We start from the raw sequence: 15822 nt of genomic DNA, 5'->3' as shown, positions 1-15822 counted from the left end.
GCATGTCAGGGGAGCTGGAGATAGCTTAAAATGGCTAGAATTTAGGGTATATGTGAGGAGTAGTAAAAAAAAAAAAAAAATGAGGCTGCAGGTAAGGTCTAACATGTCAAACCACGGAGTTTAGATTTTATCCTATTATAGCAAACATGGTTATTGTAGCAAACTTGAAGTTTTCCAGTAAAGGAGTGACATGATCAGATTTGTATTTTAGAAGACCCTTTTGGCTACAGTTTCAAGGGGGAGTAGGCAACACAGGAGGCAAGACACTGTCAATTCAGGATGAGGCCTTGGACTAATGGAGGGACGGTGCAAGTGGACACAAGGAGCAAATTTCTGAGACAATCTGTGAACTTGAGAATGATAAGGTCTTTCTCATATTCCAATAAGTGAATAGGGAGGTTCAGAGGTGGTGTGTGATAAACCCAACGAGTTATTCAGAAGGAGCCAGACCTGGAAATAAGGTCTTATTTTAATCTAATGAAGCAATAACCCCTCAAGTCAACGATCTTTTCTGAAGGAAGAATAAACACAGGTGGCTGGGATAGTTACTTTGCGGTTCTTTGTCCGAGAGATTTGGGTCTACATTTGCAGGGGGATCTTTTTGCCCTCATTTCCCATTACTGCCTACAAACCACTAGTTATCTTTCTACACAAGCAGAACCACTCTACTCCCCACACTAACCTGAGGAAAGGGAGGGGGCTTGCAGTGTCTGGGTGCATCCTCACGCTGCCTGGGTGACGGTCTTCAGCCACTCCTCAGGGGGAATGTGCACAACTATAGGCCAAAGTATCAAGAAAGGCGGCGTGGTGAAACTTGAGCGGTGTCCCTAACCAACACAGCCCTCTCTGTTTCCTTCTCTTCTCTACTCGCTTGTTTGAGATTGAGATTCCTTTGAGTCTATTAAGAGGGGGGTTTGGTTTGTTGTAAGCAGTTTTATTCATCCTTTCAACGATATGAAATGTCTGTTCTGTGTCAGGCACAAGGCGGGGCATATGCCAGTGTTCTCACATCTCAGGGCGGGCAGGGCTGCAAAGGAGGAGCAGCTAGGAGGCAGAGCTTCACTGCACATTCCTTTCCTTCTCCCAACATCCCAACACGGCACTTTTAACAGGTGGTTGTGCACAAGCACATGTCACTTGCATTGAATCAGGGGTGTCTCCATGGCTGAGCACATTCCTATACCACTCGTTCTACCTTGAAAACACTAACTGTGCCAATGAGTTTTCCAAGATAAGACCAACTTCAAGATGGGGGCTGGTATCGCGGAATTTCTGGGTATGCTGTCTGGTGCCCATGAAAAACCCCATGATTCATTTCTGTCATTAATCCCCAGACATCCCTCTTCTACTCACTGAGGAAAATGAACAAATTACATGGCCAGAGTCCATTTTGAACAACTTTTATTATACGTTTAGTGTTCTCTATACAAAAGAAATCAGTTTTTTTTTACAGTGATTCAAAAAAAATTCTGAATAATTTGGCCTTTTCATTGCTCATGCAGTCGTTTATAAGTCCACATATTTAGATGGTCCTCACGACCCAGAAGCCTTCCCTGCTGAAGGTCGAGCGTGACACCCTCAGATATGCATCTGTCACTGACAACGTTGGTTAATGCAAAACAACTCGCAAAAAGGAAAGAACACGATGTGAGAGGGGTTAAAACAAGGTGTGCCATGGTGAGTTAAATATTTAGCCAATGGAAGAAAAGATCAGACCAATTTGTGGGTGTGTGGGTAGGTGGGTGTGTGGGTAGGTGGGAAGGGATGGAGACATTCGGAAAAGATTTCCCCACTGAAAGGAACAAACTGGAAAATGTGTGTGTTGAAGGGAGGTGAAGGGCAAGAGGTCCTCCAGGGCCCAGCATGGGTGAGGGTGGGACCAGGACAGAAGGTGGCCACGCCACAGACAACTGATGCTCAGTGCAGGAGGATGTGAGGTTGGCAAAGAGCTGGGAGCTGGGCAGAGGGACAACACTGACTGAGGACGTCGAATTTGGGAATCAGAAAGGAGAGCAGGACAGGGTCACCTGATCTGCATCCTTTTTGAAAAAGAAACAGAGAAGTGCACAAAATTCTGGATTTCTTCTCCCAGATTTTTGTATTTATTGCTTCACTGAAGTCTTTACACGTGCTGACCTCCAGCCCAGCGAATCCCGGGGGGGAGGGCGCTTCCATGGGCCCTGCTGCCCCTCGGCACCCCGCGGCCGTCGCTCTTCCGAGGGACACAGTATGCTGGGGGCGCGATGCATTACGAAGCGAGAGACACCACCCTAGGGGATACTCTAGGCTTCATGGTGACAAACACCAATCAGCTCGTCACTCTCTTCTCCTGGCTTGGGTCTCCCCTTAACAGCACGGCTGGTTCACCACAGGCTGGCACAGACTGGCTGATCTGGGACTCAGAAAAATCCGCTGATTTCATCTGTGGAGGTGTATGGGGATGTGGGAGACGTGGAAAGAGACGTGGGAGACAGTGAACCAGCAGGCCAGATCTTAAGTAACACCACTGCTCCCAAGGCGGCAGCTGCAGTGAGATGAAAGAACACTGAACAAGGAGTCAGAAGGCCTGAGCTCAAGCCCTACCTCACCTTGATTTACTAGCTGTGTGACCTTGGGCAAGTCCCTTTACCTCCCTGGATTTTAGCTTACGATGAGTACTTTCAATCAGATCAGCTCTGTGATCCTTCTGCATGCTGAGATCTGATCCTGTCTTAAGCTAGACAGCTTTGTACCTATTTCACTTCCATCCTTATCATTACAAAACATCCATTTAATACTAATGTACTGCTAGAGGGGCACTGGTTTTGGGTGTGGCTTGAGATACTGGGTGGTGGGGTCTGGTGGCTTCCCTGGACAGCTGTCCTCCTTTCCCTCTGTTCCTTCTCAGAACCCGTTCTTAGTAGGGGAGGGAAGGAAAGGGCACTGCCCTGGCTTGGGCTGGGCAGGCTGGGGACAGCCACAAGGTTGGCTTGAACTCCCATGGGGTGGCCCCTGCCTGGTTTCAAGGAGGGGCTGCCCAGGATTTGGGCTCTGCCCGGGGCACTGAGTGTCCTCCTGACATTTCAAGCTCTTTGTTTCGTTCGTTTGACTCCTCTGATTTTCTATTTTAATCAGGGATCTCCCTATATGCTACTCTTAAGCCACCATGTAAAGATCAACTGGGATCCACAGGGTGATTTCTTTCCAGTGGACCTAGCTGGGTGGAACGAACTACAACACGGGCTTGTGTGTGTGTGGCAGGGGCTGGTGCAGTGGTGACCGAGGTATCACGGGCGGGGAGTGTGCTCTGTGCCCTCCCGCTGAGAAGTGATTCCTGACACCTGCCCCACCAGCTGAGAGCCCAGGAAGCCTCGCCTTTTCAGCGTGTTAGTGGAGCAGCCTTGCAAAGACTGAGGCAAGAGTGTGTGAAATCCCCACGGCTCTCGTCACACGGGCTGTTTGGGATGCTCTGTGACTCGGCTCTGATACGGCAAAGAGCCCCAGGAGCCTTAAAAAGCTGCTGCCTGTGCTGTTCCTGGGGGAAATTCGCTCTCCTTCGGATCAGACTCTGTCTCTCTTGGTTTTGCCTCCAAGAATTGCCCAAGTGGGGCCCAGCGTGGGCAGCCTCCTTCCCCTGCCCTGAGTTGTGCACGGCACCCCACACAGCCCTTCACATTTCATCTCCAGCGGGCCTGGCTATGGACTCATCCTCTTCAAGACAAGGTCGTAATCTGGATTGCTCCCCCGAAAGTGCCGCCCTGCAAAGGCGCCTGCCACTAGGTCTGCTGTGAGGGTGCCGGTGTGGCTGCCGGCTGTGTGCAGGGAGGCAGTCCAGCAGCTGGAAAAGCCACAGATGTCTGTGGGTCTGTTCCCACTCCTTTTCCAGGGCTAACTGCGTGCACGGAAACCATGAAAGCACTGTCTGGGCCCAGGCAGCGGTCCCCTTGCGGGGTGATTAGTACTGGCGCCAGCAGCCTCTCGGACCTTGGGACTGAGACCTTGGGACCTGCCAGGAAGGGGGTAGACCAAATGCCTCTGACCCCTCAGGGCGAAGGCAACGGACGAGGGAAGTGGCTACTTTTCAGCTGAAACTCAACCATCTCCCCAAAAGCAAGGTAAGGAAAGAAGGGTCCCATTCACAACGACCCAGGCAAGGTGAGAGGCAGCTGTCCCCCAGCCCTGCAGTGGTGCTCTCCCCAGACACTGGCCTCCCCGCTCCTTTAGCTGGGCCCATGCCCCCACGTGGGGACAGGTTTTCAAAGGAGGGACTGACTAGGGGAGACAGAGGCACCAAAATACAGACAAGTTCAGCAACTTGGCCCAAGGGGCAGAGAAGAGAGGCTCAGGCAGCAGGACTGCCCCTGTCTTGACCAGTCTTCAGGACCAAGTTCCCGCTCCAAAGCTCTTCCCTTTGAGCCTGGAGCCACTGGCGGCTTAAGCACTCAGTGCCAACCAATGCCAACCAATGCCACTCTGTCCCAAGACTCAGTTCCACGACTGTCAGCCCTTCCCGCATCATCAGTTGTGTGGAGGACTTTCCGGAGGCAGAGGGACGGGCGTGACATCTTACGGTCCATCCTGCCCAAAGAGCTTACTTCCGGTGCAATGAGTTTACTAGTGCGTCCTGTGCAATATGGTATGAGGGCCTGACAGACTGACTGCTCTGCTCAGATCCAGAGTGTTTTCTGGAAAGGCCGGTCCTTTAATGCAGCTCACAGGCACACTTCCCTGACATTCCCTAGGCTACAGGAATGCCCAGCAGTACCCAGGCAGGTGGAGGAGGAAAGGCAGGGGAGGGGACCCCTGAGCTGGCTCCCTAGTCCCCTACTATTCGCCCTGTCCCCCATCATCACGAGAGAGCTTCCCCCCAGGCTTCCGGGCAGCACACCTGGCTACGGCTTGGACCAAAGGACAGTTACTCGCTCAGGTTCAGACAACATAACTGGCTCAGCTCTGGGCTACATTTTCTCACCTGCAGACAGAGTAGGTGTGCCTATGGGCTTGACCTTCAACTGACTGATTATTAAGTGATGCAAGCATTGCTAATACCTTTGCGGCTTAAACATGTGGCAAACGATGCTTTAATAATGTCTCTGAAGGACACAGCCTTGCTCCTGCCCAGGTCGCCTGGCAAGAAGCTGGAGGCTCCAATCAGAGGCTGTGTCTGTGGCAGGTGGTCCACTCCTGGGGGTCAGCTTCACCCTCCTGAAACCGACTTTAGCTGCAGCAACAGCTGAAGGGTTACTCTTAGGCTCTAGATCTCTCTCTTTCTCTCTCTGAGGCTAGGTACCTTTGGTTTCAAAATGGAATAGGTAGGGAGCGTGAAGGCAGTGCCTTGGGTCTCAGAGAACTGCAGGTCTGCGAGTGTCTCCATCTGGGGCAACGGGCTGCGGGGCACACTTTGAGTGGCTGCTTCTGGTTCTGCTGTGATGCTTGCATAGGCCGCCCCATTCTCCTTGAGACTGACGTCACTGGAGGCTTCAAGGCTTGCAGGGAGGAGCTGGGAACCTGGGAACTGCAGGGACAGGTCAGAGCTGCATAAGGCATACGAAGAGCACTCCCAGGCCAGGCTTTACAGCACTGTTGGTGGTGGGGGGGGTCTCCTGATAGGTAAATACCCTAAGGAAAGGACACACCGGCTCAGTCTTGGGGGCAGCAGGGCCCCATCCACACGCCATAAAACACCAGTTTCAACATCATACAGGAGCTGCTATCTGCTAGAGACAAAAGGGGGAGCAGTGCTTTCCACCCCCAAGCACACCAGCACAGCCTTCACATCGCAGGGGTCCATCTCCTGGAGGGCAGCAGCACAGACCCTGACCAGGTGGGAGGCACCCTCTTCTCTGGATGCAGTGGGTGTGGTCCTCTCTCCCACATCCTGAGTTTCACTGATGGGGAGGCAGGAAGTCCAAACCTAGCCCTTTCCTTCTCTCTCGAGGTGGGCACAGCTCCCTAGGGACGGATGCCTGGTTTTCCTCTACTTGAGGTACACAGTCACTGCAGCTGAAGTCCTTCCCGCTCCTGTTCCTTAAACTCCTTCAGTCATTGCAGCTTTCGTCTCAGACACTCCAGAGGCAGGGGCAGGGTAAGAGCCAGGAGCAAGAGGTAAGCCCACCTCCCAACTGCACCAGAGCAAGGCAAGGAGGCCTGCTTACCCTCTCCCTGCCAAAAATACTGTCATTTTCCAGAAAGGAGCCAAGCCCAGCTCAGCAACTGACAAGGCTGAGGTGGATTTGTTGGGGGCCAGGGGAGGCATCTGGCGAGAAAGGCATCCTTCGGAAATACGTTGGCCCAGCTGCGGTTTGAATACTATAGCTTTTCTGTATGTTCGTTTACGGATCAATCCTTTTTTCGCCTATCTCTGAAGTTTCCTGGGGGAGAATCCACCTATTCTTTCTTTTTTTCCAGAGACATTTCTTCAAAAGGAAAAGAAAATGGAGATGTCGGGTCTGGAGGAGAAGACCCACAAAGCAAAAATAAAGACAATGAGTAAGTACCGTAACCAACAGAAACTGGTGAGTGTGTGTGTTGAGGTCAAGGGCAGGCAGTGTGGGTAGAGGCTGGGGGTGGCTGTGAGGCTGAGCAAGGGACCTGGGCTCCCTCCAGCTGAGCTTAGCCATGGCTCCAGCTCGCCCACCGGTGGCACCCCGGGGGGGTCATCGAGAGGGGGCTTGCGGTTGGCTGGGTGGTCACTGGTCCTCACAGCTTGGCAGACTCCCATGTGGTACCCTTGTCCCTGAAGGTGGTGGCGGCTTCGTGGTAGGTCTGCAGTGGCTCGTCTCCCCCTCTCCCCTCCTTCTACTTGCAAGGTAGTGGCTGTGCCTGGGGGGCTCTGTTAGGCCAGAGAATAGATGGCGTTGACAGGAGATGTGGCCTCTGAGCTTTCGTTGCCCTCTGTCTCTTCCTTGTCCTTTTTGACTGTGTACTGGCCGATGAAGGAGCCGTCCTCATTGAACTGTCCCTCGCCGCCCTCGCCGTAGTCCACCAGGCTGTCGTCACTCTCCTGTTGCTTGATGGTACCATCCAGGGACGTCTGGCTGCCCTGCAAGGGCTTGTTGTCCTCGTCACTGGATGGAGAGAGGACAGAGAGTCAGGGCTGGCCCACCCAGCGCAGCCCAAACCCAGGCCGGGCGGAGGAAGGCCTCCAGCCTCTTGCCAGGCGCGCGTACCACACAGCTCAGAGAGGACGGGACCTCAGGGATGGCCCAGACCAGCCCTCACTCCCCTCCCCGTCCGGCCAGTTCTGCAGAAGGGAAGCTGAGGCCTAGAGAGGACAGCATCGTCTCCCAGGCGAGGGGCAAGCTGGTGCGGAGCTGGGATGGACCCACGCTCCTGGACGCCGGGTCTGGGGTCCTCTCCGGGAAGCTGGGTCGCTCTCCGGGATGGAAGCAGGCAGAGGACGCCACCCCATGGTGAGGCAGAGCCAGCCGCTTGTAGACCAGGGGGACAGGAAAGGTCAAAGAAGGGGAGTCAAGGACTTGGAGTTCTGGTCCCATGTGTGTCACTGTGTGGTTCTGCAGCCTTGGGAAAGCCCTTCCTTCTTACTGGGCCTTAGTTCCTCCATCAAGAGGGTTCAACTAGCTTTGACTCTCTGTGATCTGTGACTGGCTCTGGAAAGACTCTGCTCTTGACAAAAAGCAAGGGTCTGGGCCTTAAAGGGACAAACCTCTCCCTGCCTTTCCCCTTCTTTGTCTTGGTGGTGTTCCTCTCAGTTCTGGTTTATCCACAAACAGATGCTGTTGTTTCAGGCCTCGCAAGTGATGGAGGGAGGAGGGAGGGACATGCAAATGAGATAGGAGGGGCCAGCAACTTGAGACAAAACCAGCAAGGCTCAGAGGATCCAGCTTAGCCCCCCTCTGAGGCCCCAGGTCCTGCCCTTAAGCTCCTCTCATGCAAGGAGAGCTGGTAGTTAAAGTGGCGTCTACCCACTGGGGTGCCTGCTGTGCCCCCAGGAAGTGAGATACCCCGAGTGGGCCGGCATCTGCTCAGGCACCACATCCCTTCCCCTGGCTCTTCTAGGCTCAGAGGCGGGGACCAGGTGCTGCTGGCTGCACTTCAGAGGAGACGAGGTCCCGGCAGGGGGCAGCCGGACCAGCAGTGGGCATCTGGGTCCCGGCAGGCAGGACCACAGCGGTGCCAGGCAGTCTGAGCAGACACCCCCCGCCCCCACTCCCCTGCCCAGGCCACACTTAGCCCTTCCTGGGCTTGTGGCAAACCACCGGCTGAGTTGCCATTAGAGTGGGCCGTGAGTTCTCACTTCTAACCGCAGTGCTGGTCAAAGACAGCTGTCGGGGGAGGGCCGGGAGCCAGAGGACCTAGGCGTCAGGAGATGGAAAGCTATTAGCCCACTGCCCCCATGAGCTGAGTGAATGCGGCCCGTTACCCTGCTTAACTGTGTTCTCTGACGGCAGTGCTGTGGGAGAGGCAGCTGAGTGAGGGAAGTGGGTGTCTGGGGTTATGCTGTATTTGTTCAGGGGGTGGAATTCATATTTTGAGAACCAGCAGATTCTAATGACCAGGCTCCTTACCCTACCTGCCAGTGTTTTTCACAGGCACCCTCTCCCCAGCGCCCTCCATTCCCCCTGCAAGGGAGTGACAATTGTGTCTATGTGGCTCTCGGGAATTCCAGGCCCCCAAGCTAAATGCAATCACTGAACAGGGTGGCCCAGTGGGGGTGGGAGGGGTCCTTAGTGTGTCAGGTTCTTGTGGGGAAAGAGGATCTAGGTCTGGAAAGAACAGACCTCTCCTAAGGGAAGCCTGAAAGAAACCCAATGACTGTGGCCCCCTGGTCCAGCCACCTGTTAGCCTACCTTCCAGGAGACCTTCGAGGACCAGGTGGGCAGACAAGGGAGAGAGAAGCAGAGAGAGACACACCAGAGAGGTGCTCGGGCAGCGAGGTCCCAGACGAGCAGGGTGAGCCAGACCCCCAGCCTGTCCCGCCCAGAAACTTGGTTTTTCCTCTAATGTATTAATTTCTCCCCTTTCCCAGTTTCGGACTCTTGGACTCATCCAAGTGGGGGCTCTAGGATGGATGCCGCAGGCCTCCCCAGAGCCGAAGCCAAGGGGTGCGTATGTGCGTGCGCGTGTGTGTGTACGTGTGTGTGCGTGGTGTGGAAGCCCGTGCGTGCGTGCACCAGTATATGTGTCTCCAGCCTCCGTGTCGGTGGGTCAGGGGGTTGGGGTGGTGAGGCAGGTGTTTTCGCCCAACAGCTTTTGTGTCTGGTGGAGGAGAGGTACCTGAGGAAGTGGCTTCTCATAGCGCAGGTTACCTGGCCCTGTATTTGAGGAGGTCCTCACCCTTCCTCACGCTGCATTGAGGGCTGGGGAGAGAAGGCCCAGGGCCTTTGGAACTGATGGCCAGAGGATAGCTCCTGGCCCATGGGGAAGCTGGGCCCCACCAAGGGTGCTGAGGACAGCCTGGGGAGGGGTCTCTCGTGCTTGTTCTTTGAGAGGCTCCTGGGGATGCATGAATTGGATGGATAGACAGGGTCTACAAGCCGCCAGACGGGCTCCTGTGTGGGCAGAGGCTCTGCCGCCCATTGATCTGATCCTGTTTGAGAGGCTGCAGATGGGCAGAGTGGCGGAGGCCCAAGATAGGATGAGAGGTCAGAGGAGGATGGGGTGACCTGGCCCCAGAGAGTGACTTGGTGGGGGTGGGGAAGGAGGGCTCCAATCAGAACATTTCTTCCCTTTGCACTTGGCCTGGGAACGAGACCTCCATGACTCACCCTGCACCATTCCTTTACTCAAAGCATACTTGCCAATAAAATGGACAGATTACAACTTTTGTTAAGCCAGACACAAAGGCCCGTCCAGATCTGAGAGGGAGCATGGGCACAGGACAGTGGCAGTAGCTGGACGCCGGTAGCTGGACGTTGGGCCCCTGGGCTCTCCAGTTCTGCACTAGCTCACTGAGTGGAGAGCACAGGAAGCTTCCAGGTCACTTCCCAGCCTGGGCCTTGGTCTTCTCATCTGGGACACAGGCACTGGACCAAATGCCTCTCCAAGGCCTATTCCAAGCTGCAGCCCAGAGAAGTCATTCTAGTTCCTGAGGAAAAGGCCTAGAACACCTCCCCACGCCCCCTTCATCCCTCACCTAGTTGAGTTTTAAAGACATTACAACTTCCCCAGGTCATCATCTTCGGAGTTAAGGTGGGGTGTAGGCAGAGAGCAAGCTGAGAGCAGAGCTCATTTCACAGCAAGGGGGGCCTGGGTGCGCTTTCAGAGCAAGAAGGTGGAAACACACATACAAAGATGCAATAAATCGGAGTCGTGCAGTTGAATGAATGAAATGCTGTTCATCGAATGAGTGTGTGTTGGGCAGTGCGTGCCATCCCCGGGGGTAGGGGGGTGCTGTCACAGAGGCGGAGGTGACAGCCTGATGGGAGAGGACATCCGTGCAGTAGCGTCTCAGCCCAGCTGAGCAGCTCTGAGGGAAGGGGGCTGCCTCAGGGGGGGTGAGGAGAACCCACCTGACAAGGGGTGCTCTGTGTGAACAGGAGTCAAGGAGATCGCGCACCTGTAATCAAAGGAGCCATCCTCTTCTTTGGGGTCCTCAGGGCCAAGGGGAACATCCTTCTTTTCTCGCACTTGGTCAGTAAGGGAAGCAAAGACACAGACGTCATGACTGAGCGTGCTCGAGCTCTGCGGGGCCCCAAAGTACAGCCAAAGAAGCCGCCTCTGGGTTCCATGACTCTCCCTCTTAACAAGGCCCCATCCATGCCCCCCTTGTTCTTGCCTCCCACGGTTGCTTGGGTGCCAAGTGAATTCTGCTTCCTCCTCCTCGTCACTGGGGCTTTTCTTATATCTCCACTGACAACTGAAATCTCCCCCGACCCGGCTCCCCACCACCGCTCCGTGAGGTCTTCTCCAATCACCAAATGGATGCGATCCTTGGCACCTTTCTTTTTTTCTTTTGGCTGCAGCACTCGGCATACTAGATCTTAGTTCCCTGACCAGGGATCGAACCCATGCCCCCTGCAATGGAAGCGCCGAGTCCTAACCACTGGACCACCAGGGAATTCCTTGGCACCTTTCTTAATCTGGTTCCCTGTTATAATTATGTGTGCACATTTATTTTGCCTGTAACAGAATGCCAGTTCTTTTCTCGAGGGTGGGGACTGTGTGTTTCTTCAAAGCTCCTAAGAGAGTGCCCTGGGCAGACAGGACACGCCACACACACCTCTGGAATGGAAGGTGCTCTCTTAACTGTGACCTCACTTGTTTGTGCGACTCCTTCTTCCCACACCTCCTCTGTGATGTGTCAGCGTCCCTCCCAGGCCCTGTCTTGTGCTGTGATCCTCCTACTATGCCAGCTGCACTGTCCTTGAGGGAGGGGTCACCTCTCCTTCTAGTATCCTTAGCACCCAGCACAGAGCCTGGCACACAGCAGACACTGAGGTGAGTGACTTCGTTTCTTCCTGAGGTATGAGGCAGGATAATCACCCCTATTTTAGGGGAGGGAAGCTGAGGCCTTGAAGATGTCACGTAACTAATTAGCAACTAAAGTTTAAGGTGGAGACTGAAGCCCTGGCCTCAAGGCTCCTGGTTCACTCATCTTCCTAATGGATGGGGGGCTTCCCTTGGAGCTGGAGGAAAGGAGATTAGCTGTAAGAAGAACTTTCTGGAATGGGCAGAGGAAGGCTGAGTTTATCTGATCAGTTCTCAGGTGCATCAGTTCCACCTGGAACAGAGGGTAAGCTCAGAAAGGCTGCCCTTCTCCTAACGCTGCCTTTCTGTCTTACAGAAGAAAACCAGCCCCAACACAGCACAACAAAGTGAAAGAAAACATCATTCACCAATAAAGAAGTATAATTTCCTGCCCTCCCTGACTTGAAGGAGAGGCATAACTCTTTAGAATCCTAGGGTCTGAGGGCACACGGGCCAGGGGAAGAAAATCAAACAGAATCTCCTCTCTCTTTAAGTTTTAGGGGATCGTGGAGGAGGATGTGTTCACAGAGATGCGCAGAAGCCGGCACTTGGGGAGCATGGGGTGTGTCTGGCAATGGCTTTGGGGGCAGGGAGCAATTTCATTGTGCAATCCAGCTGGATTTTCACTCTCAGGGTCATCCATTATCCTGTCTCCTGTCACCCTACCCACTCCATCACAGACAGATGGCTTTCTCATCCCTGTTTGAAAAACAGTCAATATTTCCAGAAACAAAAAAGCCAGAGGTCCTTGTCCTTGACCTTGGTTTGTCTGGGCTGGAGGATCTTCAGGCCACAGAAGAGAAATACTGCTCTGGGACTCAAGAAAAGCTCAAAGCCCTTTAAGGACTGGGGGTCCCTCTCAGTGCAACCCACCCCTCAGCCTCTGCCAGCTCCTCATGTAGGAGCATCTGACCCTCTATTGGTATATCTGATTTCAACCCAGCCACGCTGAGAGCCCAGCTCTGCGGCCTCTCTCATGCATGTGCTTCTTCCATCCAGACCTCTCTTCACTCCGGCCTCTCTCTTACAGTTCCAGAAAATGCATCTCTCCTTCCCACTTCACTGGGACATAGGATCCTAATGAGATTCAGGCTGAAAAAAGCCAATTACTGAGCAGATGGGTGGTGAGTCAAGGGGAGGGAAGGTCATTCTTAATGGGAGCCAGGGTTCTTTCCATCTCCTCTCTGGCTGCCTGGACTGTTCCATCCCCCCACCTCAGGCGAACTTAATTAACTCAAGTGCTTTCTGGCAACTCTGAGATGCACGGAACAGGCAAGAGGACTGTACGTCCAAGCTTGGCAAGGACTGTGCTCCCTGAGAGGGGGGAGCCTCCTGGAGCTGGCAGGGGACCTGGTGACTCACAGGAAAGCCCGCTGGCCCTGTCCCCCAAGCCCACTCCTCTGACACCTCTTACCTGGGTACTTGCCGCCTCGACTCCTCTTGATGAAACAGACGATGAGCAGGGTCAGCACCAGGAGGGCGACGGCACACATGAGCCCAATGAACCAGCCCTGGGTGGCGATGTCCGCCTGGTTGTTGGTGTAGGCTGGCGGGGGGGGGGGGCCAGAAGCAAACACGTGGTGAATGGTTCACATGGGAGAAGGTGAGGAGGGGAGGGAAGAACTTCAGTTATTTCATGTCCAGGTTGCTCCTGCAGCCTAACGGTACCACCCAGCAGCTCTCTGGCCCAAACTACCCTACCCTGCTACAGGGACAAAGAGAAAATAATGTAAAAGTCAAGGTCAAAAGGTCAGAAAAGAAGCACAGGACAGGGGTACGGGAAGCAGAATAAGCAGCAGGAGGCTGAACAGGCCCTTTAGGATGGGAAGTTTCCTAAGCATGAGGCGTGGCATTCTTGCAAAGCCGATGGCTGGGCACAGCCTGGCGGGGAATAAGGGAAGGCCAGGGGTTGACTATGATTTCCCACGAATGAGCCACAGGGGTGAGCCGGCACGCTACCCGTCAGGGAACAAGGTCACATGGCAAAACCCCTGGAAGAACGAACGCCTTCGCAGGCCTGCACCGGCACAGAGCGGCGGCCTGTCCCACCAGTACGGCCCTGAAGCCAGTCGGGCTTCCCGGCAGTGGGTCGCAGGTGGGGTACAGTTCCAGGATGCCCCGTGCTTCCTTGTGTCTCCCCAGCTGCACTGTGGGCTCCCTGACAGCAAAGACAGCCCCTGTGTGGGTAGCCCAGACGGGCCGGTGGCGAGGTTAGGGCCAGGGCTGTGCATTCAGCACACCCCATGCTGCCTCTCCCAGACCACTTCCGTACGTGGAGACCCCTGTGACAGCAGGCCCCTCGCTGTCCCTGCCTGGACATGTGGAGACCTGTCTCAAAGTGGGCAGACACCTTCATGACGCGAGGGGCGGATGGGCGGGCCTGGAGACCAGAAGCAGATCTGACGGTGTCCTGGAGGACCAATGGCTAAGGTTAGAGATCAGAAGGGGTGGGGTGGGTAGGAGTCACTTGCCCTCTTCCTTTCTATGGACTGGAGAACAAAAGAAGCAGCCTTCCACGGAAACCACGACGTGGAGGACAGGAAGGATCACGGGCAGAACAGACCCTGGGTAACACTGGGGCCAGCAGAGCGAGCAGAGCGGCCTCTGGGAGAGCCAGACAACATCAGGAGTGCTGAGAGCCACGCAGCCAGAACCGAAGCTCAGGGCCTCCTCGGGGGAGAAGCACAGGCACAGAGGATGGACCCTGGGCCCGTGCCGTACTCTAGGGTCTGCATCACACACCATTTTGTGGGGCACGTGTCTGGGTGCAGTCTACCCTTTGCTCTTCTTGGGCAGAGAAACTGTCTTTACAGCGTTCTCAGCATCTAGCCAAGGGTACTGCACCAAGATGGGTCTCAATAAACAATGAAGACTGATGAACAAGACCTTCCACGCTCTCTGTGCTCTGGCTGCCCAGGCAGCCCGGGATGGAAAGCAGCTGAGTCCCATGGGAACATGGCTGTGACTACCCTGATCCAGGTACGCTGTGGGGCAAATCCCATCCCTGCTTCCGCTCCCGCTCCCGAAGGCCATTTCCTGCACAGGGTCAGAGAGGTCTTCCTAAACCCCATGCAGGATCAGATCACTTCCTCGCTTCAACCTCCAATGCTTCTCATTACTGTTAGGAAAAACCGTCCATTCCTTATCCTGATCTGCTGGGCTCCATCAGTCCCATCTCCCACCACCCTGGACACTCCAGCCACACTGGCCACTCCCACTCCTGCCCCAGGGCCTTTGCATCTGCTGCTCTTTTTTTCAGATGGCTGCCTCAGCAAATGTCATCTCTTCGGAAAGGCCTTCCTGGAACTTCCCAGCTAAGGCAAAAGCCCTCTCCCCCACCCAGCCACTCTCTATCCGAGGGCTCGAATTTGTCCTCTTCATAGCACTTATAACCATTTGCTATCTTACTAACAGTTTACACCCATAAGCACTTCCTATGGGCTGGCACGACTCCAAGTGCTTTCCCATGATTATCTAATTTAATCCTCACAACAACCCCATAAGGTGGATTTTTACTATTACCCCTATTTCACAGGTGGGGAAACTGAGGCACTAAGGTTAGTGATTTGCTTAGGGGCCCAGAGCTGGTAAGTGGTAGAGCTGAGCTGTGACCCCTGGCCGTCACAGCTCGAGTCTGTGCTCTTCACTACTCCGCTCTCATCTCTCCACCCAGAAGTAAGCTCCTTGAAGGAGGGATTGTCAGGGTTACTGTCATCCCCCCAGTGCTGGGACACAGCCTGGAACATAGAGGCACTTGATCTGCTTCCTGACTTCCTTCCCTTCGCTCAGTCCACTCATCCTCTTGGCCTGATGGGGTCTCTGCTTCCCTCAAACTCCACGCTGCCCTCCCTTCTGCATCACCCATTCCAGCACGCGACTCAGTCGCCCGCTGTGGGTCCCCTTGGCAGTTATGGCATCTTTTTGTGCTTGCTTTGAGCTTTGCTGGAGGAAGATGAAGACCCAGGCCCCTCACAGATTCACTAAGTCATACTTCAACTGGACCTTCTCTGCAGCCTGGCCACCCTTCCACTCCTTTCTCACTGCCCCTCCCAACTGCTCCCCCTCCCCCTCTCGCTGCCCCCATGTGACCCTCTCTCTGAGTCAGTGTCTCGGTGTCGAGCTCACCTGCCCCACTCTGGAGACCACTGAAACCTCACAGCCTCCACGACTGTCCCTTCCTTCTGTGTCCAATGCCTCACCTCCTTGGTGGCTCAATCCTGTAAGGATCTCTGAAAACTCTAGCATTTTCAATTTCTTCCTCTGTGCTATCTCCTCCCTTCTGCTGTTAAGCACGTTGAAGCTCCTTGTATCTTAAAACAAAAAACCCTTGAGGAACCTGGCAGACTTTTTGGCTCTAGTGCATGCACTGTCCTCTTATAGGTAAACTCTTTTTTTTTTTTTTTTTGCGGTACG

General features: G+C 54.5%; 1 protein-coding gene and 1 long non-coding RNA gene across 3 annotated transcripts in view; one reads left to right on the top strand and one right to left on the bottom strand.

The window, feature by feature from the left end:
- Positions 1-1392: 1392 nt before the first annotated feature.
- The window catches only part of NFASC (neurofascin), a 77034-nt gene continuing 62604 nt past the window's right edge, over positions 1393-15822 (bottom strand). Inside the window, exons 28-30 of the mRNA XM_060129360.1 lie at positions 12824-12955; positions 10499-10568; positions 1393-7046 (exon numbers count right to left, since the gene is read on the bottom strand). Coding sequence (XP_059985343.1) covers positions 6815-7046; positions 10499-10568; positions 12824-12955 — 434 coding nt within the window. The 3' untranslated portion in view covers positions 1393-6814. The remainder of the gene's footprint in view (positions 7047-10498; positions 10569-12823; positions 12956-15822) is intronic.
- LOC132508910 (uncharacterized) lies at positions 2910-12036 on the top strand. 2 transcript variants are annotated; one of them, XR_009536815.1, is made up of 5 exons: positions 2910-4094; positions 5684-6468; positions 6918-7391; positions 8969-9044; positions 10205-12036. It is a non-coding gene; the product is annotated as an uncharacterized LOC132508910 (long non-coding RNA). The 2 variants fall into 2 exon arrangements; XR_009536816.1 differs by lacking the exon at positions 6918-7391.

This window comes from Lagenorhynchus albirostris, chromosome 2 (assembly GCF_949774975.1).
Source record: "Lagenorhynchus albirostris chromosome 2, mLagAlb1.1, whole genome shotgun sequence".
Taxonomy (NCBI): domain Eukaryota; kingdom Metazoa; phylum Chordata; class Mammalia; order Artiodactyla; family Delphinidae; genus Lagenorhynchus; species Lagenorhynchus albirostris.
This window is presented reverse-complemented; position numbering and strand designations above follow the sequence as displayed.